Source organism: Ceratosolen solmsi, unplaced genomic scaffold (assembly GCF_000503995.2).
Source record: "Ceratosolen solmsi marchali unplaced genomic scaffold, CerSol_1.0 scaffold58, whole genome shotgun sequence".
Lineage (NCBI taxonomy): Eukaryota > Metazoa > Arthropoda > Insecta > Hymenoptera > Agaonidae > Ceratosolen > Ceratosolen solmsi.
The window spans coordinates 356,499-381,293 of NW_011948447.1; the positions used below are offsets into that span (position 1 = coordinate 356,499).

The 24,795-nt window shown below is 30.0% G+C and overlaps 1 protein-coding gene across 1 annotated transcript in view; it reads left to right on the forward strand.

Moving 5' to 3' along the window:
* Positions 1 to 24,258, forward strand: part of chinmo (Chronologically inappropriate morphogenesis) — a 63,584-nt gene extending 39,326 nt beyond the window's left edge. Inside the window, exons 3-7 of the mRNA XM_011504652.1 lie at positions 6,365 to 6,585; positions 6,913 to 7,205; positions 8,313 to 8,563; positions 9,183 to 9,551; positions 23,218 to 24,258. Of these exons, the coding sequence (XP_011502954.1) occupies positions 6,365 to 6,585; positions 6,913 to 7,205; positions 8,313 to 8,563; positions 9,183 to 9,551; positions 23,218 to 23,450 (1,367 nt within the window). The 3' untranslated portion in view covers positions 23,451 to 24,258. The remainder of the gene's footprint in view (positions 1 to 6,364; positions 6,586 to 6,912; positions 7,206 to 8,312; positions 8,564 to 9,182; positions 9,552 to 23,217) is intronic.
* The last annotated feature ends 537 nt before the right edge of the window (positions 24,259 to 24,795 follow it).

Here is a 24,795-nt window from a genome sequence, read left to right on the forward strand (position 1 = left end):
TTTCCCTCTCTCTTTCGCTCTCTCTCTTTCTCTTTCTCTCTCGTTCTCTCTCTCTTTCTTTCTCTCTCTCTCTCTCTCTAATTCTTGATTATTCTCTCTTATTTTCTAATCGTACATAAATTACACATTACATAATACGCAGGTCAAATTTTGACATTAGAGATTTTATGGAAATTAATTAAGCAGATCTTCTAAACGTGTTGATGGAAATATTTTTATTAAAATTTTTATTAAATGTTTTACTAAATGTAATTCAATGTATTTATTAAAGAAGTTAATGTCATTTGCTAAATCTTTCTTTAATATTATTAATAAACCTAATAGTGTTTTTCTTTTTGCAACCATGCAGTACTTTTTTTTAATTTACAAGCACTTAAAAGTGATATTGTTCTATGAAATTGTATAATTTTAAACTGATTTTAAGCAAAGATTACTTCTTTGTTTTAATAGATTTCTCTGCCTTGATAATGTCGTAAATCTAGAGTTATATGAACTAATATTTTATAGTGCAATATGTTTATATAATTAATCACATTCATTTTAATAATTTCATAATAGTATTTTAAAGGTATAAAATTTGTATTTTCGAGCTAGAAGTTTGTTAGCTTACACGCAAGTAAGACATTTCTTTGTTAATTATTCTTTAATGATCATTAGTATTTATACAATCATGTATTAGTTATGTTATTGATTAAAAAATATTCGAAAGCGTTTTAATAGATGGAGCAGTAATTCATTTCACAACGAAAAATATCGTGTATAAAATGTAATTAACATTAGAAAATTCATTACAAGGTTTTTTTTAAAAGACTGCTTTAATGTTGAAACTCAACAATCAATACATCCTCACTCTATGTCCAATATCCACCATTCTGTGATTTCAGTGTACAACCTGAAAATCGAAGGGTGTCATGTCAAATGACGATTCAATCTCTGCCTGTCTTAAAATACATGAAAGTCATCAATAACATATATTTATTATATTATTGCTAGAGTTCATGGACCTTCAACGCCCGCACATGCGCAATTTCAAAACCATGGCTTCAGCTTTAGCAATGAAACATAAAGCTAACGAGAATAAGTAGGTTGGCAATGAAAACTGATAATATCTTGTCTCTTAGCGTTGATGTTTCATTCTCTGGGAATTGGTCATACTTGGGTTAATAAAAACACAGGGAGATTAACGTTTAGCATTTAGTTTGACTTTAATTATGTCTATATGTTCATTGTGCTTTGGCGGTCCACTAAAAGATATATCCTTTATCCGTTGTGTAAGAATATCACTAATAATGTATAATCTTAAGGTATTCTTTAAAAGTGCGTAATTATGTAATTTCGGAAATATGTTATATTTTCTCGAGCAACCTTCCATCAAGTAATTCAAATAATAAATTAAATTATCGTTAGCTTTGTAACTTGGTCGTCGACCTCAAATGATACGCAAATACGAGCCACTTCCTGAGTGCTTTTCCTCCCTTGTATTACTTTTACGGTCAACGTTGTGCACACGATAGCCTGAGCGCCCACACGCGTGCGTATTTTCGCACCAGGATTAGAGTGCGCACGGAAAGGCGTCCACGTGTAGTGGGTCATTGGCCTCTTGGGCACTCATGGATGCGGGGCGGAGTGGCTGCGATCTCAAGAGGGGAGAGGTAGGAAGAGCGAACTTTGCGCGTGAGGGCGATTCGCAAGCAGACCAGGCAGGAGGGGCATCAGCCGAAGATGGAGTAGGAGGGCGAACAATCTACGGAGCGCGTGTCTGCGTATACTTGCACTCGTGTGTGAACAGAGAGATAATGACAATTTTGAACGCGAAGTGTCAGCTATATGATTGAGCCCGTATAAATTGAATAAAGGCATTGCAAATGCTTTTTTAGTAATTCTTGACATTTTTAACTATTTTATCATTTCGCTTTTTTCTTTGCAATCGACAATTCAATTTGAAATATTTTAAACGAAACCAAAATTTTCACTTTTATACGTTTATATTATATTATTGGAGGAATATATATTAATAAATTATATTATAATAATTAATTATATTATACGAGTTATTTTTTTATAAATCTAGATTTTTCATAAAATAACTATTTACGAAATATGTATTTTTACAATATTCATTTAACATTATATCTTAAATAATTTTGTTATTGTAGTAAATAATTTTTTTTATATTTTAATACAAACACCTTTTTTCACAATATAAACTTGACATTCGAGTATATAAAATAAATGGAGCCTTGTAACCGCCATTCAGTATTAGATAACATCAATTCAAACTTAATGATTGTAAATCTATTAAATAATTATTTACAATTAATTAATTTTTGTAGTTTACTATAATTAATGATCCATATTCGACATTTATAAAATTTGTATTTATAAAAAGTAAAAAGTGTTAAGATTTGTTATTTTACGACATTCGTATTTGTGAATACGGGCATTCACCTCGATACGTTATCGTCAGATTTGTCGAATCTCGAGATTTGCACATTGCACGTTGGCTCGATAAAGACATTCCAACGTGGTGACACTGCACGCGCCATCGAAATTTGGGTTAATGACACAATGAGGAAGAGGCAAGGTAAACGTATTAGTTGACACATGCAATATATGCTAACAAATTAAAATAAACAGTTTAAAAATAAGTTTCTAAGTTGCTATATGATCTATTTAAAAATACTATTTCATGTAAGTTTATCATATGTACCAATTGCTAGTTCATTTTTGGTAACGTAACGAAGTATAATACTGCGCATATAGAGTATGAAAGTAAGATGATTAAATTTTATTCAAATAATAATATTAAATAAAATATGTAATAATAGTTTTCTTTCATGTCTTCGTATTGTGTCGTTCTTCTTCCAGGAGTTCGTTTTTGAAGTATTTAATGCACGCGCATGGTTTAATCGTTCTTTGTTAACGATGTTTCATATAACATTTATTATATGTTTCAGAACGGATTAAATTTATCTAACATTTAATTACGTAATAGGGTGTTGGTATTGTCAAGTTAATAATATTTGCAGCGGATATTTAGAGACTGCAGAAACATTAAAATATATTGCATACAGTAGAAATATTAAATAGTTTGTATCAATAGCTATAAACTCAGTAGAATAAACCTAGTCATAATTATCCAATTGATTATACTGCAATATTGTTATTAAATGTTTTAATTGACTTAAATACAGAACTTTACACGATAATACATATTATTAAAGTATATAAATAATAAATATAAGTAGAATATTATAATTAATTAATCAGGCGTCATTACAATTTATGTTATGAAATTTTAAATTAACAAAATTTTTATTCAACAATTTTTATTGTGAAAGATAATTGTTATAATTACTGAATTTTATAATTCGTTAATACAAAAACTTAGATCTTGAATAGAACATTCATATATGCAATATCCAATGAATCGTACCTGTATTCTTATTTTCCTGTTTTTCTAATTGTGATTATTAAAACTATACAAATATGATATTGTATAGTTTTTCGCCAAGTTATAAAGAAAACAGGCGGAACACTTAAAAATATCCGGTAAAACTGTTTACTTGCTGTTTTATTACTTTTTTTACTCTTTTTTCTGTTTCTTCCACAATGTCGATCAAAACCTCAAGATTTTTTTTAATTGTCACTTCCTTAACTTTCATCTAATATGTGTGTACTTAACGTATTAGTAGAAAGTCTTGATTACTTATTAAAATATAGTAAGCGGTATAGAGCGATGTTACAGAAGTACGATTATGGTACATAAAGTATTACTCCTAAAAGTATCTATTTAAATTTTTTTTAAATGTACACATTAGTAATTCTTTTTTTACTACTTATTTTACCTATAATTAGGTAAATTATATTATTTAAAATAATTAATTCTATTTTTAAAAAAAGCGGGCATTCGACGTATTTTAAAAAGGGACCGTAGTAATTTTTCACTATTTTTATTTTCTGTAGTAACTTTTTAACTACATTGTACTTACTGCTTTAGTAACTTTGTAATTTTGTAGTGAGTTTAAGTATCACTTAATCAATTATATAAATTTGATCTTTAATTATCAAAGCTATGATTCATTTTTAGTGCAAACTCGATATTCACGCTATTGAAAATACATTGATTAGTACGTAGAAATTATTTGGCACAATATGTCGAGGTGGAGTAGCTTCAAGCCATATTACTTTGTTGGCTGTATAAATGCTGTAGCATGCTAATACATTCAATGACAGCACCCTCGCCTTTTCCTTTCAGCAATTTCATCTGCATGTTACTAGCGAACAAAGTACGAGAGTAGAGGACAACAACAGTAGAGGAAATGTCGGTTAAATGAAGAGGCTCGGTATGTATACAGAGCAACTCGTTCATGCATAATATATCGTCTTACCTTCATCAAGTATGTACGTACGAGCATCTATACGAGCACCAATCGTCGTTTCTCATGCCTGCTCGGTCAATTCTTGAAACGTCCTACGTAACAGACGCCATGCATACACTTAAGGAGGTGGCCTACTTAACAAGAAAAGGGCATAGTCCGTGTCTCGCTTCTACGCCGGTATCGGATAAAAAGACAAGCTGAGCGAGTAATGAAAAAAAAGGAAAGGGTTCTTGTATACCGCCACGAATTTCCGCGGAACAAAGTTCCTTTCTGCATGTGTGTCCAAAAAAACAGCGTGAGAAACTTGTGTGTAAAGGAAAAGTTAGACTATATATGCATCAAAGGATAGCACGTAGATCATGCACCATCTGCTGTCCGATGATTAATTCAGAAGTTCATTTTTTTTTTCATTTAAAATGCAATTGAAATGAATTCTTAGGCTAAGTACGAATATTCATTACGAATTGCATTATATTTATGATTTTATTAATCTACTTAAAAAAAAAAAACAAGAACAACTTAAATGAAAAAATGCAATTATATTAAATAAGGAAAATGTTAAATGATATTATGATTACGATCACATATTATATAATTAATGATTTTATTATTTTTTTATGTGTTTCTATCTTGATAATTTATATATATGTTTTTAAAATAACTTCCTATTCGATGCATTGAGTCAATCTCAATGTTGATTGTATATTTTTCTCTCATTTTATCTTATTAAAAATTCGAATTGCAATAAAATTGAAGATAATAGAGATAGTTATAATTTGGAAAATAATACAATAGACAAATAAGTAAACTTTCAATATTAATTCAGTGTCTGTGTCAGTTGTTATACATGAATTCACTAGAGAAAACTTTTCATTGAATATCATTTTTTTCAAATCGACCTCAATGCAAACAAGATAAAAGGGAATTGAAATTGGGTTATAACGGTCGTATAAAATACACCAGAAACAATGTAAAAATAAAAAGCGTGTTTAAAAAGTATTTTTATATTAATATTTTTAAGTTTATTATAAAAAACAATGGCTGTATTGTATGCAACGAGGAGTTTCAGGTGTATTTATGCAAGTTTTATGACAATAAGGAAGAATTATGATATAAGACAATAGTATAGGATGAAAATTATGGTAAGCTATTCTAATAGCTACTATATTAAATAACTATTATATATATTCAATTATGAACATATACACACACACACACACACACACGCATATATATATATATATATAATTAAATTAATTTTCAAATATATATTGTATTTAAAAAAGTGTTGAATTCACTTTATATTATGAATTTTGCACTTATTGAAATAATATGGATATATTGTATGTTTATTTATATAATAATAAACAGCTCCAATTATAATTTATTTGCTATTAATATATAAATATATATAAAATTTTTATTGCTAAAATTTATTGATAAAATTTGATATACATAATATAAAAAGATATAAATTATTATACCAATTATCTTATAGTGGTATATGTATTTTTTTTATAATTGATTTTTCTTTTTTAAGATCATTGCTAAATTATAAAAAATTTGTGTGGCAGAACGTATAAAATAAAAAATAATTATTTTCTATTATATTATATTATTAATAAATAGAATTTTCTTTCCAGGCTATTCCGAGTTTTAAATTTAACACTTTTATTTAAAAACGTGGTTTTAGAAAATTTGTGCAATTATTAGTTGTTTCAATAATTTACATATAAACTTTTATAAAATTATATATTAAAAAATTTATTCACCTCTGCTCTTAATGTAGGAGTACTAAATTTTTTTTTTATTCAATGTGTTTTAGTTATAACTTGATTTTAATTCATCTTATTGTATTAGTACTAACCCCTAGGGTACAAATATGGGTTAATTATAAATATAAACGACAATATTAATATGCTTATATAAAAAAAAAACAAAAAACAAAATGAAACAGAAACAATGTTTCCTTGATATTACAGGTGTTACATTTAAAGCACACAGACTCATCCTAGCAGCATGTAGCAAACATTTCCAAGAGTTGTTCGAGGGCATGCCACCATCACCAGCGGGTTTGATCGTCATCCTTGACGGTACAAGTGCTAACAATATGGCAGCACTCCTCGAATTCATGTATCGTGGCGAGGTTCATGTATCCCAGGAGTCATTAAGTTCTTTTCTCAAGGCTGCTGAGTGCCTGCAGGTAAGCCTGCATCTTGAAAAATAATCATGGTCGACTGTAGTCAAATGACAATCATTTTCGAATAAGGTGCCAATTCGGTCATGCGTATTCGTGCAGTAGAGCAGGGCAGGGCAGGGTACATAGTATGCGTATATATTAGCAGAAAAGGGAATGAATTATATGGAAAAGGGCCTCGAAACGAACGATTAAAAGGGAATTCCTGGAATCACCGAGGCAGCGTCGCCGAGCCATTTGAAAACTTTACGCGTGTGCTACAGAGCGTACAGGGGTCATCGAACGCTCGCTGATCCTAATTTCTCTTCTCTTTGTTTCTGGGCGATTGCGCAGGTGAAGGGCTTGTCGATAGAGCACGAGAAGCTAGCAGTGGCTCAGAGGCACGCGGCTGAGAACAATAATTCACTGTCAGAGGCCGGCAGTGGCGGCAATAGCAACGGTGCGGCCAGCAACAATATCAACGGCAACGTCGCCGAAGCGTCCGAAACACCTGAAAATGGCCTGGCACGGGGCATGAAAAGAAGAACTCCGACGCCTGCCCCGCCTTCGCCCGCACCCACCTACTCCTTACCCAACGTTTACTCCGCTACGCATTATTACGACAGCCCACAGAAAAGGCTAATGAGGTAAGCACACGTAATTTTAATCCCGAACGCAAATGATCCTATCCTTCCATTATTCTCTATACCTCTTCCACTAATTTAACACTTCACCCGCCAGTTATTTGTTATTTCTAATTTTATTTTTTATTAAGCTCGCTGTATCCATCGGTTTATTGCATGCGAAAGAGTTGAATATGTACGTATGTAATATAATTTACAGTAATTTCGCATTTTAGACTTTTTTTTTTAATAAAAAAAAAATGGTGTATTAACTTTTTTTCTCTATGTTACCTATTACAAAAATAACTGCCAAAATTTGTCAACATAAAAATAATACGATTTATCATAAACTTTTTAACATATTTCATTTTCTTTAATTAAGAATCTGTAGTCATTAAATAAATCGGTTATATTTGAAATGGAATATAAATATATTTGTGTCACTGATTTAATTTTATATTTGATAATCATTCATTAAATATTCATGCGCGATTAATGGATTTTATTGTTAGAAAATTATGTAAAAAAATCATTATTTCAAAGAATGTTATTTTCAATCAATATATTCTGAAATAATTAGATTGCAAAATGAAAGTACTAGTTAGTCAAATAAAATTTGGACTTCTTTAATTTTAATGTCTAAAGAATAATACACGTTACGTTGTTAATCGATATAATTTTGTTTATAAAAACTTTCTATGGAATGTATTAAGCAACCTAAATCGAGAAAATTAAAAATTGAATATAATTAATAAATATAACTTTTAGATAAATCTATAGATAAACTTTTAATAAATATGTTTTTTTTTTGTTTTTTTAATGAAAAATTTTACGCTGCCGAACATGTTTTAAAAAATTTGTTTTGAAGCATTTAATTATTTAAATCTAATAATTTAAGAAAAATCAGTTAATATCAATAATAAGAAAAGTTGTTATTATAACATTTTAGTGAATCAAATAACTAGATAAATAATCACCATTCGAAAAATGATCAGATGAAAGACAACAGCGACAAAATAATATATCTCAACACCCTGATAATATTTTGATATAAATAAAAAATCTATTCAATTCGATCGTTCAAGCGCTTTGAATATGACGATAAGATATGTATCCGCGAACTGTCACCAGGTCGCCAAGCGACGTCGATAGCCTCGGTAGGGCCTCTGTTCTACGTGACGGTGCAGCTTTCCGTCCGGCTTCAGCGCCTCATCCACTGCTCCTTGAAAACCCTCTTTACCAGCCTTTCAATCATCCCTTGGAGACGCCAACACATTCACACACGGCGCCACATACGCCTACGGAGCTGGAACGGGAGCTGGAGCGCGAACGGTCCGAGGAGCCCGAACGTAGCGTCGATATCAAAGACGGCGTTGCCGAAGGCGAGTAAATATATGTATCAATGCTTTATTACTCGTAGTTTTTTCTAACCAGTTAGTTCTGAAAAAGAAAGAAAGACCCTGTGTACTTTCTAAAATCTAAAGTCTGTATACTTGTAACGATCGACGTTTTCGGTTTTAAAATGTTGCTCTTCTTAGATTATATATATTTCATAATAGTAAAAGATTAATTGATTGATTCGATTTTATTAATTAATTTTATTTTTTGATTGATTTTATTATTAACGAGTATTAGTATGGTGAATGTTTGGTGAACACACCAATCATTGATGAATGCTTTCACGTGATGTCCTTGAAGAGCTGAACACTCATACGCATAAGTTGACCATAGTAGAAAAAGAGATTAAATAATATACCGCCTCTAAATTAGAAATTTCGCAAAGGTGGTTTTTATGGCCATCGTATTTTTTTCAAAGATTTGCCTTTTCAAAATTGTATTTAATAGAGAATATAATAATGCCCAGTAAATTTTAGGGTCGTGGTCGCTTAATTAAATAATTTTTAAATCGGAAAGAAGAAGTAATTGCATTATTTCATCGAAAAAAATGACATGATTAATATCATCAAATAATTCATAATGTACATTGGATAATTTTTATAGATCTCCGAATAAAGCAAGAACCAATATCGCTGGGCGATCGTGAGCGGGTTGACAAACTGGCGGAACGACTCACAGGAGAAATGTACACATGCGGCCGTGGAAGTTTTGACTCAGGCAACTACGTCAATAGTACTGAGCATATCCAACAGCAACATCAGCAACAGCAGCAGCAGCAGCAGCAGCAGCAGCAGCAGCAGCAACAGCAGCAGCAGCAGCAGTCGCACAATACTAGCAGCGCTCATATAGGCTCAGGATTGGCGAATGTACCACCTGTCCATCCGCCTACTCCTGATCTCAGTCCGGCTCCTACGACTCCTGCAATGTGGAACTCCAAAATCAACAAGGCTGGCACTGTTACGACGCCTGATGGTAAGCTCACATTTCTTCTTATGTTATCTTGATAATTGATTGCGTCTGTCAATCTTAACTCTTCCACTCAATTCGTTTCTAAATTTGCAAGGTGATGAAATCACTTAGACAAGTTCCCAAACTGTATAAAATTATACATTCTGTATTTATCCTCATAATATTATAATTTGATTTTTTATTGTACTTCGAATTTTTAAATCCATAAGCTTTATTCAATTTTTATTATAACATTAATGAAATTAAGTTTAATCAATGATTGTTAATTTCAATAAATAATGAATGTAAGAATTGTAATCCCTAATTATAATGTTAGAATATTTAGAATCAAAATAATTAGTATTAAATGATATACAAAATCTGTATACTATACAATTAAATACTAAACAATTCTTTTCTATAAAATCTATTCTTGATCAATATTGATAAATCAATTGATAAATTCTTGATAAAATAGAATTAATTTTCTTACGTAAAACGTGTTAAAATAATTTTAATACCAATACTTGTGAAAATATAAGATTTTTCTATAAAATTAGTGTATAAATAAATAAAGAATTATGGTTCTAATAATTATAGTATATTTGACAAATATTAATTATTGTAGAGTTATTATATATCATAGGTGTAGAGTTGCTGTTTCAATATTTGTATCCATAAAGTACTTGCAAAAAGAAACGCATTTTGACAAGTCGTTAAAATTGTATTGTTATACTCATTTTTAGATAGTTCAATTATCTTAAGTATCTCAAATAAAAAATTATCTCTGAGGAAGTATCATATTTGTTTAAATCAATATCGATTTTTACGTACATGCTGTCAAAAATAGATGTTTTTATTTTAGCATATTTACAGTTATTACTCAATCGTGATAATAATGAATTTTCATTAAAAAAAAAAAGTATAAATACTATTATGAATACGTCAATTTATTTATTATTCACATAAATGATTTAAACGTGTGTTGTTAAAAAGTCTTCAATAAATAATTATGGATTGTGAACACTCCTTTAAATTCTTTATTCTTTAACTATGAATTATCAAAGAGCCGTCGAGATAATGAGATAAAGAGTGAGAGAGAGAGAGAGAGAAGATAATTGAATGCATAGACAGTGTAAGTTAGCATGTTCTAAAATGTACGTTCGAAAAACAAAAAGTAATTGGAAAACGAACAATTTAGTTGACATAGAGGTACCATCGACATATTCACACAATCTCGTAATTTTAATGCACAGAGCTCAGTGTCCATAATGTGTTTGTACAAAGTGCACCACCAGCTACCTTGTCTTCCGAGGTTTCCGATAAAAGTAAATGGCCAATAAAACTCATCAAAGCGATTAAAGCAAGGCATTGGAGCAAGAACAAGCTAAAGCAAGCTTGGTGCAGCCATTAGGCGCTTTTGCGAATTCAAGCTGCTGAACATAATACAAGCCGTATTACGCTCCAACTTCTATGGTTCATTGCGCTCTCGTATTCTTATTTGCAGGGCGTCTTCACCGACTTCTCGTCTGGTTATAGACATTCTTCACAAAGGTCGGGCGACTGCTATCTTTTTTCTATTTTATTCAAAATGTATTAAAAACTTGCCTTTTCCTTGGATGTTAACTTTGTCGTTGGTACTCCGTCTTATTGACTTATCATATTATTGTTCATTTTTGCAGCACGATGTCACAGAAATCTATTTCTTTTTACGTTTTACTATAATTTGCTTGGAGATCGAATCTCAATCATTAAAGGAAGGTAGATAAATTGGATTCACGTTATATGGGGCTAACACAAAGTTATTAGATTTATAAGAAAACATTTATTTATTTTTACAAAAATTTGAATCTACAATAGATTATAACGTATGAAAATCATACATTATATTAAACTTTACATAAATCAATTGATTTATATTAATTTCTATTATAATTGAGAAGTACTTAAACAAATTCATCTTTATATTTTAAAAATCAAACCAATTAGTTTGATTTATTTTTCTAACTATAATTTTGTTAGTAACTCTATATTATTTTAAAAAACTACATTTTATTATAAATTACGAAGTTTTAAACAAAATTCAAATGCAAACAAGTACGCGATAAATTACTTAAATTCGTGTATGAGTTATCTTTTGACTATACACCATATTGTATAATTAATATACAAAAAAAATAAGAAAAACTACAATACACACATACACATTCATTTTTATTTCATTTTTCCTGTTCGTGCATTGCTCCTATATAAGAAATAATATTATGGCTCTCTAGGCTGTACGCTCGCTCGTAAACATGTGAGTACAACGTCACAACCATCTTTTCGGCAATTATTATAATAAAGTTTTGTAGCAGAGAAAAACAAAACGCGACACTATAATTCTCTGTCCGTAAATTATGAATTATTTCCGATTTTGTAGTTTAGTCCTTTTCGCAAAGCACAAGTTTTATTTTATATTAGCTGTATTTATTACCTTTCGTTTATCAAGAAATATTCTTGCTTTAGTATTTTATAAAAGTTGTTATATTTATGTATTGTACTAATAAGTTAACGTTGTACATATTTTAATATGTCTATTAAACTTCATCCCATTATAAAAATTATTTTTTAAACTACAATCGTATATATTTTGTATTTAAATGTATACGTAATATATTTATATTGAAGATAGTGTTTAATATAATATAATAATATAATTTCTTATTTTTAAATATAAATGATTGTAAGTTATAACTATTTAATTTTTATATTTGCAAATAGATTTTATAAATTATTAAGGTGAAAATGTTCTTAAGCTCTTTGTTAAAAAACACTGCTAGTACCTTTTGCTTATTTCATATTTCTAAAAAATCATTATTAAAAAATTCATATTCCATTAAAGAACATAATTTATAATAAGCAAATGGAATGTTTATTAAAGCTTTATTGACTGTAGGTAGACCTCATGTAACCGTAAATACTTTATATAATAAGAATTAGTAAATTAAGTAAAATAGTAACTAAAACGAACGGGTGCTTCATATTAGATGCATAAATCAATGAGGATTATTATATTACGAAATGTGGGTCACAGTCCAATTATTCATTTTAACATAGACACTATATTTCAGAAAATTTTCCAGAAAGCAACATTTATACCTAAGAACAGATAATCGAAACCCTCGATGATTAACGTGTGAAAATTATGCATGCATTGTCTATAAGACCAGTATCACGTATTATCCAATTAGTTTATAATGTGAGTCTTATAAGTTTGTAACATATAGTCACAATAATTAAAAATATTCGGAGTATTTTCAATTTTTTTATTAAAGATGCCGAAGTTTATGTAATGGTTTTAAGAGAGTATGTACAATTTAAATTTAAATTTAAATTTAAAGTAGAAGAATTTTTTGATATATTATAATAATAGCAACAATAGCAATAATAACAACAATAATAATATCAATATTCACTTCTATACTTCGATAATTTCATTAAATTTATTTACAATTTTTAAATAAATTTATAATATAATGTAAACTTACCAACTAATGCATTTACAACAGTTACATATTTTTTGAAATATTGCGTGAACACAGCGTGGACTGATAGATATCTACAGAGTATGAATGGTAGAAGCATATCAATTACAATTAATAATTTAAAAGTTATCTTCGAAGAACTTATGAATAATATTTGACGGCTCCAGTTGTCATGCAAAAACGTAAGATTTATCTTGAGATGCCACAAAGAATATTGTATTTTCATTCTCTTATAACAAAAAGAATCGCGAGAAAAATTTTAATATTATTAATACTTATTATACTTGGAATATTAGAATATTACACGCAGAATAAATTTCTTTAATTAGATTAAATTTATAATTCTTTTAGTAAAATTATTATAGATTAAATCGATATATCAAAATTAAAATTAAAGTTTTTCTGTACAAACATTTTCTCTGGATAAAATAGTAGTCTGCATTATTAGTTATCGAACCCTTTTTTCTTCATACTTGTGTTCTCTCAGTTTTTCGAAGTTTTTCTATAAGCTGTAAAATACGCTATATATGCTACGTGCATTACCCTTCTTCCTTTTCATATTATGTATCTTTCTTCTTCATTGTGTAGAATATAAGTGGGCAGATTTTATATATTTCCTTCCCAACATGTAATTTTCGATGCTTATTGATCGAGTGTACAAAACAGTACCATGTGGATGTTTTGGATGTGGATGTTAAAAGGAAATTGGATCAATTTTTTAAATATTACTTATGATACTTATATAGAATAATTTTTCAACAAAAATAAAATTTAAAATTCTTAATAACTTTTCTGATTGAAATAAATTTAGATGGATATAAAGTTTGTCTTCTTAATATGAAAATATATTTTGCTATATCAATATGACTAGTTTCTTTTTACCTTAATTATATTATGTATAATCTATAACTCTAGTTTGATTAACATTTTTAATTTAATCGTTTATTGCGCTGTGAGTTCACAGTAACTGCGACTTGTAGAAGCAGGAAAAATGAACGGCTCAAAGGCCAACGAAAAATAAAAGGAAATGAGCATGCCTGCTCACATCCCAGTAACGGTCAGTGTATTCCTGCGTAACGATTGTATACTTACTGTATTTAGTATTTATTCTTGTATCTCGACGGATGTGACTACATGTTCATTGTTTTCTCCTGTGTTGCACTGGAAATTTTATACTTGAAAGAACTATGACTGTTTAATAGCAGCACTTGCTTTTTTATTTTTGTTTTTTTTGTATATTCAAAACGGACGTGAAAGACGATCGCTAGTGCCGTAAAACAGAAAAACTGCAAGTTTCTACAATTGCTCATGCTTTGCAATATTCCTCTTCAAATGAAAATGTAGAGTCTGAAGCAGATTCGTTTCACGTATAGAATAAGGGTTTCAAGGATAATTAAATTTGGTGATGAAAGTTATATATATCGTTAACTATGCTCTTGTACTTCACAATTATTTTGACGAAAACAACATACATTAGCAAGGAGGTAGAATTTTTATATTATTCTATGTTTACACTCATGCGATCATCATTATTAATGCGTCGATATATGTCAAAGTTTTCCACAAGATTTTTGTGCAAACTAGATGAAGGTATCCTATATGGAAAGTACTAGGCTAACAAAAAAGCTCACGCTTTCTCTCATTCTCTCTTTTTGCTCCTTGACATTTCATTTCGTCATTATATTTGACTTATAACGTTTCTAGTGGCGACTACATTTGTATATTGATATAAATCCATACTTTTTCTAGTATTCTGATATAAAACAAGTATACATGATATTAAGTATATATGATACAAAAATAATTTTTTTGTAATTATTACAAATAAATATGTATGAAAATAAGGAACTTCAACAGAAAATGAACTAAATTAAGTTTTAAGTAACGAAGCCATCACAGTCTGTAAATCTTATTCCACCGTCTATGTTTTAATAGAACTGATTATATTATGACAGTTATATGATTATCAAGAATAAATGTCAATGATTTGATTAATTTCATAGTACGAAAAATACAAAGTTTTACTAATAATGAAATAATGTTGAAAAAATATATATTTATTTGTAGAGGCGCTCCGACTGTCACGTTGAAAACTCACCCTCGCGTCGCATGTCCTTCAACACTGAAATCTTGTTGTTGTCGATTTTCTTACGTCTACATTAGATATTGTATCTAATGGTATTCATCGCTGAGCCAAGAAGTTCCCTCTCTCTCTCTCTCATTCTCTCTTTCATTCTCTCTCTCTTTACCCGATATATTTCTTTAGAATATAATGATAACTTGAAATGAATCAAATTAAACTCTTGGAGTGTGAGTTATGTTTTAAAGTTTACTGTTCTAAGTGGTAAAAAAATGAAATTCTTCTTTAGTTCACTGGACTCATTTAGTAGGAGTCAAAAAGAATAGGAGCTCGTTGTAAATTAACAATAGAATTAGAAAATTGAGTATTAACATTTAATTTTCAACGTCTGACTTGTTTATATTGATAGTTGATACTAATTGAAACTTCTGCTTTGTAATTAAAGTATTTAATTGCAAGTTAGAATTTTACTTATCTAAGTAAGGCAGTTGACAGATGTTTTTATTAAAAAATTATTCATTTACGTAAATTAATAGATAAATGTATAATTATACAATGTATATGGGAATATAAAATTTTAATATCATTACTATTACTGTTTTATCTCATTACTTTAATGCTTAATATTGTAATTAAAAAAAATTTATATATATGTTATAACAATTATTTTCGAACAATTTCTAATATGTAATTATAACTACATTACTAATTTAGTTCAAGGATTTTTATTAAATATTAAATTATTCTACGAATGGTATATATTATAATTTGTCTATGTATATATATATATATATATATATATATATATTGTGTAATAGAAATTAATTAATTTATTAATAGTATTAATATAGAATGTTATAGTGTACAAATTCATATATAATTAAAATTCTGTCGGCTTGTTCCATTGTAAAAGTAAAAAACACGTTTCTGAATATACATCTAAACTAAACCAATTGAATAAATAGCAGGACTGTTTAATATCGCCTATAATGAAGCATTTTGATCATTTAAAGCATTCTATGTGAGGTAATGTATATCGAATGAACGAAATAAGTATGGAATTTGTAAAACATTTGTAAAACATTTGTAAAACAAATAGTTTAGTCTAAACATTAAAAACCATACCATTCAATTCGCGCCATACATTCGTATGTAGTAATAATTGTAACCATTACTATTCAATTAAAATCGTATAGTAATTTTCATATATACACACCTGCGTACGCTCGTGCATATATACGAATAGAACACACATCACGCTCACGTAATAACCTTAAGCGCGGGTTTCGTCACAAGGTCATCTCATGTAATCAACATTTTTATCAGTATAATACATAACGCAATGGAATTATGTACTTTCAAGTGCTTTATTTTCTGTTTTTCTTTACTTCTTTGCCATAGCAATTTCATTTTTCTTATTTTGGTTTACCTTTTTTTTAAAACATAAAATTAGTTTCTTCTCGAAGTAATAATTCATGATTACTTATAAAACGTATTCATAAATTTAGTTCAACTATAAACAAAATGTACTTGATTTATTTATCTATGTACATTTTAATTATTTGAAGTCAAAATTGAAAAACAAAAATTAAAATAGACATAAAACTCATAATTTTACGTACGAAGATAATAAAGCTATGTATTCAACATGAATTAAATTTAGTATTACGCATAGAATTGAAATTTTATTTTAATAGTTCCATAGTTTCAATTATATTACAGTCGTACTTTTTGCAGCATTCTTTTTGTCATTTCTTATGTTTTTTGATACGAATACAATATCCTGCATTACATTTTATATTTTACAATATGCTAATTTTATATTTGCAAGAATTGTAGGTACAATGTGATTATGTTATGAGATGGCTTAGGCTTTCGGACGCGACCGTAAGTGGGCACCACCTACTCAGGGGCAGCGCGGGAAGCCTACACCTATTGACGAATCGATACAAATATTAAAACATGGTTGCCAAAGAAAAAACGAATAATAAATTGATGAAAATACGAAAACATTGAAAAATTGGAATACATCTGTAGATGTTCTGAGTAACATGATTAATTAGTAAATTTATAATCTTATGATGTAGGCATAAATGAAATACGTACCGAAAAATAAACACACTTGCAATGGGTGGAAGTGAAGGGTTGACGGAACTACGACAAACTTTCCTTTTGCAATCAAATTACGCATACATTTTTTATTGTTTATTGGAAGGGCATACAAAATTTAAGTTATATGAAAAGAGAAAGCTAGGCAATTGGTAGTGGGAGAAACAGTAGAGAGAAAGAGTAAATAATATAAGTGCTGAAAGAAGTACGCGTGCACATACGTAAGCGTTAGTGCATGTGTGAGTGCACGTGCCGTTTGCGGCTATGAACAATTCATGTGTGCGCGATCAATGTGTACACGCGCGTGAGTTTGTAAATGCGTCTGCTGAGCCATCCAGGCGCGAGGAGGTGACGCCTACAGTATCGGTCACTTTCTCTCTTTTTCTTTCTCTCTCAGCGTGCGCAACTTTCAGCCATAAAAATGCACGTTCTCACACGAAAACTATAAGTATTTTTATTAGACCGATCATCATAGAGTGAAAAGTGAAAATTTGCTCGAAATATTGTAACTGCTTGAAACTTTCTAGCTGATTAATTTTTAGAACTATTTATAGAAATAATATAAATTTAAGCTACTAATCAGAGTATATCTACTATTGAATAATGTTATGCACTATTTATTTGAAAAAAAATAAAAATAGTTTTCATTAAATTATTAGGCACTTATTTATTACAAGACATAAACTTTATTTATTTTTTTGTTTTTCAGTTTTAAAAATTACAAGTTAAATAAGCCATAGTTTACATCATTCTTTAACAAAGTATTTTATTTAAAAATATGTAATTGACGATGAGAGTTGGAGATGTCAATAAATATAAAATGTAAATATAATAAGGAAAATTGACTGATTTGCAAAGGAGTAAAATATAAATTACATCAGAGAAAAGATTTATTTATAGTCAAAGTATTTATATACCGTATCAGTGGTTCAAAAAGCCAGATGTTTAAATAGACCTAGAAGATTGCTGTAAAATTGATAGATACGAAGGTCATTATTTTCTAACTTATAAAGTTTTCTAATCCTTATGAGATTATTACTAAAAATTAAAATTAAATTATTATAAAAAATAAAGTTTTTGCAATGTACTGTGACTTAATAGCTGCATTGAAAATAAAACAAAAAATACGGTGGACGAAATACGTTAATTATTAATATTCATACATTCTTTCAGATAAACAACTTTCATGCGTGTGTACAATTTTTTTATGAGTATTCAAGATAAAAAAAATTACTTATACTTCTCTTTTCTCTGTAGATGCAGTAAAAAGGGTATTATAAAAAAATTAGTTTAAATTGCTTCTGGAATTTTGTTCAGCTTTACTCTTCCTGTGGTACTACACGTGATTTGTCGAATATTAAAAAATTTCATATATTCCGAAGATATACAGCATTATATACATTAGAAAAAAGTAAATTAAAGCATTGCTCTCATTGTCCCTAGATCTGATTAAAAATTATAGTTAAAGATATTAAAGAACGTTGACATCAAAGTATTCTCAACAATTTATTATCTCAGGCTTACTTGCACTCTTCCTCTTTTTTTCTTTTTCTTTTTCAATTTTTCTATTCAAATAAATTAATATAATAGTGGATACGATCACACATTACTTCTCCTCCATTGTCATGTCTCATTGTTGTCTATCATGTATGCGAAAATTTTGATGAACGAGGTTAGAAAATAAAACAAGGGCAAACTCACCTTGTGGGCACAAAATTGTGTTCATCCCTTTTTTGAGTTTTCTCGTAGTGTACAAATCTTTTGAATTCGTCTAAGTTAAGGATGCTTCATAGCTTGCGCATTGATTTTCCCTCACATTTTGCGCATGCGTACGTTGTGCCCCCACCTTCTCTCGCATAATCTTGCACTTCCTTCATAAGAATCCAACTAGATTTCTCATGCATATCTTGTGAACGAGCGATTAACTCGCTTCCTCCTTTCTTTTTGGCTTTATACTCTTGCTATTAGTGTGAGTTTCGACATTTCTTTTCGTTTTAATGGACGAAATAGGTCAAGGTCTGGTTGATAGAGTCGCCAATGCGGTGATAAAAAAACAGTTTTCATTCGGGCATTCTTTTTTACAAATTCTGTATGACTACAAATAAGCATTACTGCAGATTTTATGTAAGCTATGATTGAATAGTTTGGGAGGGGGCTATATAGATCGCTCCATGACAACTTTCTTAATTTCCTGGAAATGCAACGATTGAGCAACAACACACGTTCTTATTGCGTATTTTATGTTTTCTAACTTTTATATTACTTTCTGTTATTAGATTTTTATGGATTCGTTCCTCAATTTTAGCACGTGAAGATACTTAATACAACATATTTAAATAAATTATTAAGTAGTAATTGTTGATAGAATAAGATACTTTGTTAATAACAATAATAAATTATAGTAAGAATTGACTATTTAAACATTTGAATTTTTGTATTATAACTAATTATTTCTATATGAAAAACTAATTACAACGTATTGTTATATTGTTCGAAGAAAAAGTTATATAAAATTATAAATATAAAATTTAAAAGATTTCATAAAATATTAATATATGTTTATGAAATACGATATTATAAAATTTATTTATTAAGATAATATACTTGATTATTGATTGTTAATAATGAATAAGTAATTATTCAAACGAAGTTTTTAAATTATTATTAATCGCATTAGATCTTGTAATTTCATTTAATTCGTTTTATGAATAATATGAAGATATTTCATTTAAGTTTTTAAATTTGGATATGATTATAAATAAATTTTTTTTTATTTAACTTAAAAAGTGATATATTTTTAAAACTATTTATATATGAAAAATAGAAATACGCTTTGTGGTTAACAGGTTTCTAACTAAGGAGAAGCGTGTAATCGTAAAAGAGCTCAGTAGTCAGTCATCACATTTTCAGAGTTACAAGAAGGAGTGAGAGAATTTTTGCCTGAGCACGCGCGCGCACGTGTGTGAGGGAGATGGGATATAGACCTTGACTGTAGCAGTTTCGTAATCTAACCTTACTATTTCCCCCTCTAGCGAACCATTACACCATCTTTCATTTCTACCGTCCTCCCGCATTTTATCTGCGTTGTTTTATATGTATCTTGCTTCGTGACCCTCTACGCACACAATGGGGGGACCACGCGAATTCCTGGGTGTGTGTCGTTTTACATATATACATATATGCGTAAACACGTTCTTGTCCTCCTTCAGTAATTCTAACTCTTTTGTAGCCCTTCGTCATTAATACATTTAAACCTTTACTCTCATGTTCTTTTGTTTTTGACTTGTTCGCTATTTTGGTGTGTGTGTACGAGAACTTGTGTGAGTGAGAGAGAGGGAGAGAGAGAGAGTATGTGTGTGTGGGAGAGAGAGAGAGAGAGAGAGAGAGAGAGAGACAGGCAGAGGTGAGAGAGAAGTTCGAGATGATGCGAAGGTCAACTTTCAAAACGTGTTTGCTCGACGTTCTGTTTCTATATCTAATGTTTTTTGTTTTACTATATTTTATAATCTTTTGAGCAAAATCCGATTTTTATGCTTTCTTTTTTAATGCCTTTATTTTATTTGTATTTATACGCATTAACAATTATTAAGTTCATTATTAATTTATATTGTTAAATTCGGTTGGTACTGAAAATCCTTTTTTCAAATACAGGCTACTAGAAAAATCATTAGAAAAATCAGTTATCTCGAGTGTTTCTTCTTTGATATTATTATTAATGCGATATAGTGACTATAATTACTATTATGAACTTTTTATATAATATTTTTCGACTTCATTATATCAACGAATTTTATCAACGAAAAATTGTTGTTACCTTTTTATATCTATATTTATTTTAATTTTTTTAATTTGTAATTTGGTATTATCATGATCACAAACTGATCTGAAAGTCTTGACACGTAGGATTGAACAGGGCTTTTGATATTTACTAAATAGCAATAATTGATAAGTGTTATTGGCTTTCCAAACTTTGAAATATTTCAAAAACGTGTTTATGGAAACACGAGTGTGAGAGTTATGGCGATGAGAACGAGAATAAAATATGAGGAAATATATAAATGATCAAGACAAGATTCTAAAGTGTCTTGATTAACGTACTGAACAGCAGCATCTGCTGTATATTTTCAGAAAGTTAATTTTTTCGGATAGGTATTTTTTTCTACAGTCTCAAACCCTTATTATACCGTTTCATAATGATGTGTCGTTTTTTGCTTAATAATTTGTAATAATTTTCTCCTCTTTTGCAATCGTTATCTCTTTGCTTCATCGTGAGTACGAAGAACTCGTTCGTATTAACTTTTTTTTTTAACGGTGCACATCATAATTTGCTTTTGTATTCTGTAGGATCCTTCACGCTTGATTACTCAAGGGTATAGTGTGTGTACTGAGATTATCACCACGAACGTACTGATCCCCGTTTTCGTCTGATTTAGCTTACGTATACACGCATACACTTTCATTTATATATAAGTCTAGCTTAAAAAAAGAAATTCAGCTTTATCTGGATATATCAAGTCTTGCCCTTGAATTTTAGTTGGTAAATTAAATTTGATACATTCAATATTTATTATATTCGATAACAGTTAGCAATATTATTCGTTAAAATTAATAATAAAAATTAATTATATATATATATAATGGACCTAATCTTCCCTAGATAATTTTATGCCATTAATAAGCTAGAGAAGCCTTGAAATGTAATATGAGTGGTTCCAAATAATTTTTGTTTTTTTGTCTTGATGCGGAGCACTTGTTATGCAATACATTAATTTGAACTAATATTAGAATGACAATGAATGTAAACTAATTATTAGGTAAAAGCTGTCATTTATTTGACAAAGCTGTTGTATATCTGTATTTATTTAAGCGTTTGAAAATTGCGAGCCTAAAATCGTCCTAACATTTCTCATCTATCCAATCGGCAAACTTTATATCCCAAATGATGACCGGGTAACAAAGAGTGCTGCAAGGTCCTGGACATTGCAGCACGTGTGCCTTCTCTGTGAGGTCGCGTCAATGTTAGGCAGCGGTGGAATGTCAAGGGAAGGCAGATTCGTTTTTCTTGTAGTGCGCGTAAGACTCCGGCTGATGACTTAATCGCATCAGCTGGAAATAAATTAAGCACTTTGCTTGGCCTTGCAGCAGGCGAGAAATCAAAAGCCGCGTTCTTTCTAATGCTTCGGCAAACGCGCCACGCAAACGGCACATGTCTCGCACTCTTCTTTGCCTACACACCCGCTTTATTCCCTCCTCTGATCTTTTCCACTACTTCTCGTTCTATTCTTCACTCTTCCCCCCTACCTCCATACAATTCAAACATTTCACACACCTATTTATCTCCTTGCTCGTGACGCATTTTCTACGCCTTTTTCATTTCATGGTCTTCCATCTGTGGATGCTGGGAGTGTGAAGGAACTTAACGACGATGGCGCGTGTGCATGTTTTAATGTGTAGTTGGTTGCCTGTATTAAATCAATCCTTTTTCAGATCCTTTTTTGAGATAAATTGTCGATTTTTCGAGTTATGTTTAAATGTTAATTTAATATATTCCTTAAGCTCCATTAGTGTGAATTGATCAGCCACATTGAGAATTCTTACTATATGTGATTTTAAATTAAAAAATTAATTAAAAAGTAATTTAACGTTTAAAACAAGACGTGTACATTAATTTTTTTATTGAATTGATGTATTTACAAATATAACTAGTTTATAAGTGAATAAAATGTTTCAGTCATATATTCACATGAGTATCGATACTTAAAATTTAAATAGTCGGTGCAGATTTTCATTTTTGAACTATTCAATATTTTTTAGCTTTTTTATTCACAACATGATGATTTGGAGCTATGAAGAATTTAAAGAAGCTGGTCAGCTTTTAATAATATGGAGCGTAAGATTTGAGCTAAAGAAATAGATAGAGTAAATTCTATATAATTTCGAATAAATCACAAGTAATGTATTTGCTTTATTTCAGGGAAGAAGCTGAAGTGTCCGTTCTGCGAGAGGCTTTATGGCTATGAAACGAACCTGCGGGCACATATTCGTCAGCGGCATCAGGGTATCCGCGTACCGTGTCCTTTCTGTTCGCGCACTTTTACGCGGAACAATACCGTACGTCGGCACATTGCCCGGGAACACAAGCCTGAACTGAGCCTAAAAGCCCTTCAACAGGCTAATCATTCAGTACCGGATGCTGTGCAACAGTAGCTGGGAGTCCGCGGGAGGCGCGCTGGCAGCATAACGAGCATCGCTTCGAAAGCGTCGCGAGCCAAGTGACCCGCTATCCATCCATCTACATTCTCATCTACACAGGCTCATATACACATATGTACACACAGATGCAGACTAATTTGACTTCCTGTATATCCTCCCTAGCCTTAATCTTCCCACAAATCTATACATGGTGTGCGAGCCAACTCTCGCAGCGAGAATTACATAAAACTAGTCAATAAAAGTGCAACGGTCGAGAGTAAAGATTAAACCATTTAATAAAGTATCGCAGAGAACATATGTCCTCTCACCACCACCATTCTTATAAATTCTAACTCCCAAGAAGTCGTGCTGAGAGTTAAAAAGTAGAAGACGGAGTAGAGTGGTTGTTTATCCAAAGTCAGAGGTCGTAAGGACGTTGCCGAGCGCCACTGAGAAAGATGTATAGAACTAGCATAAATATTACATAAAGCTTGAAAAACATAGATCTATCATCAAACTGTGTGCATATCAATGATGATTATAATATAAGAGTACTAATTAATACAATCTAAAACTTGGATAACGTACGAGGAGTGATAATGCACATTTGTTTGTGACGTGCGTCGGAGGTACGAAAACGATCTTTACACCCATTCTATTCAATGATTACCCTTTTATAAACAGAAGATTTAAAAGAGAATTGATAATTTATCGTTACCGCAATAAATACAAAGACTATAGTTTATAACGAAGAGGAAATAGTTTTAAAAAAATATATCGACGTCTACAAGATTAAAGAATTAAACTAAACTGAACTGCGATAGGCTGATAAATGATCATATTGATAATAACTGTTGAAACTGAGTCTATTGAGCCAATAAGCCCATAATTTGCCGTAATGTTATTTTTACAAGACTATACATAGAATTTAAGTTTATAAGTCAAAGTAAGGAAATGCCTCTTATGCACAGTGCCAAACTACTACTACTACTACTACTACTACTACTACTACTACTACTACTACTACTACTACTACTACTACTACTACTACTACTACTACTACTACTACTACTACTACTACTACTACTACTACTACTACTACTACTACTACTACTACTACTACTACTACTACTACTACTACTACTACTACTACTACTACTACTACTACTACTACTACTACTACTACTACTACTACTACTACTACTACTACTACTACTACTACTACTACTACTACTACTACTACTACTACTACTACTACTACTACTACTACTACTACTACTACTACTACTACTACTACTACTACTACTACTACTACTACTACTACTACTACTAAAGTATATGCATGATAATTGAATTTTAA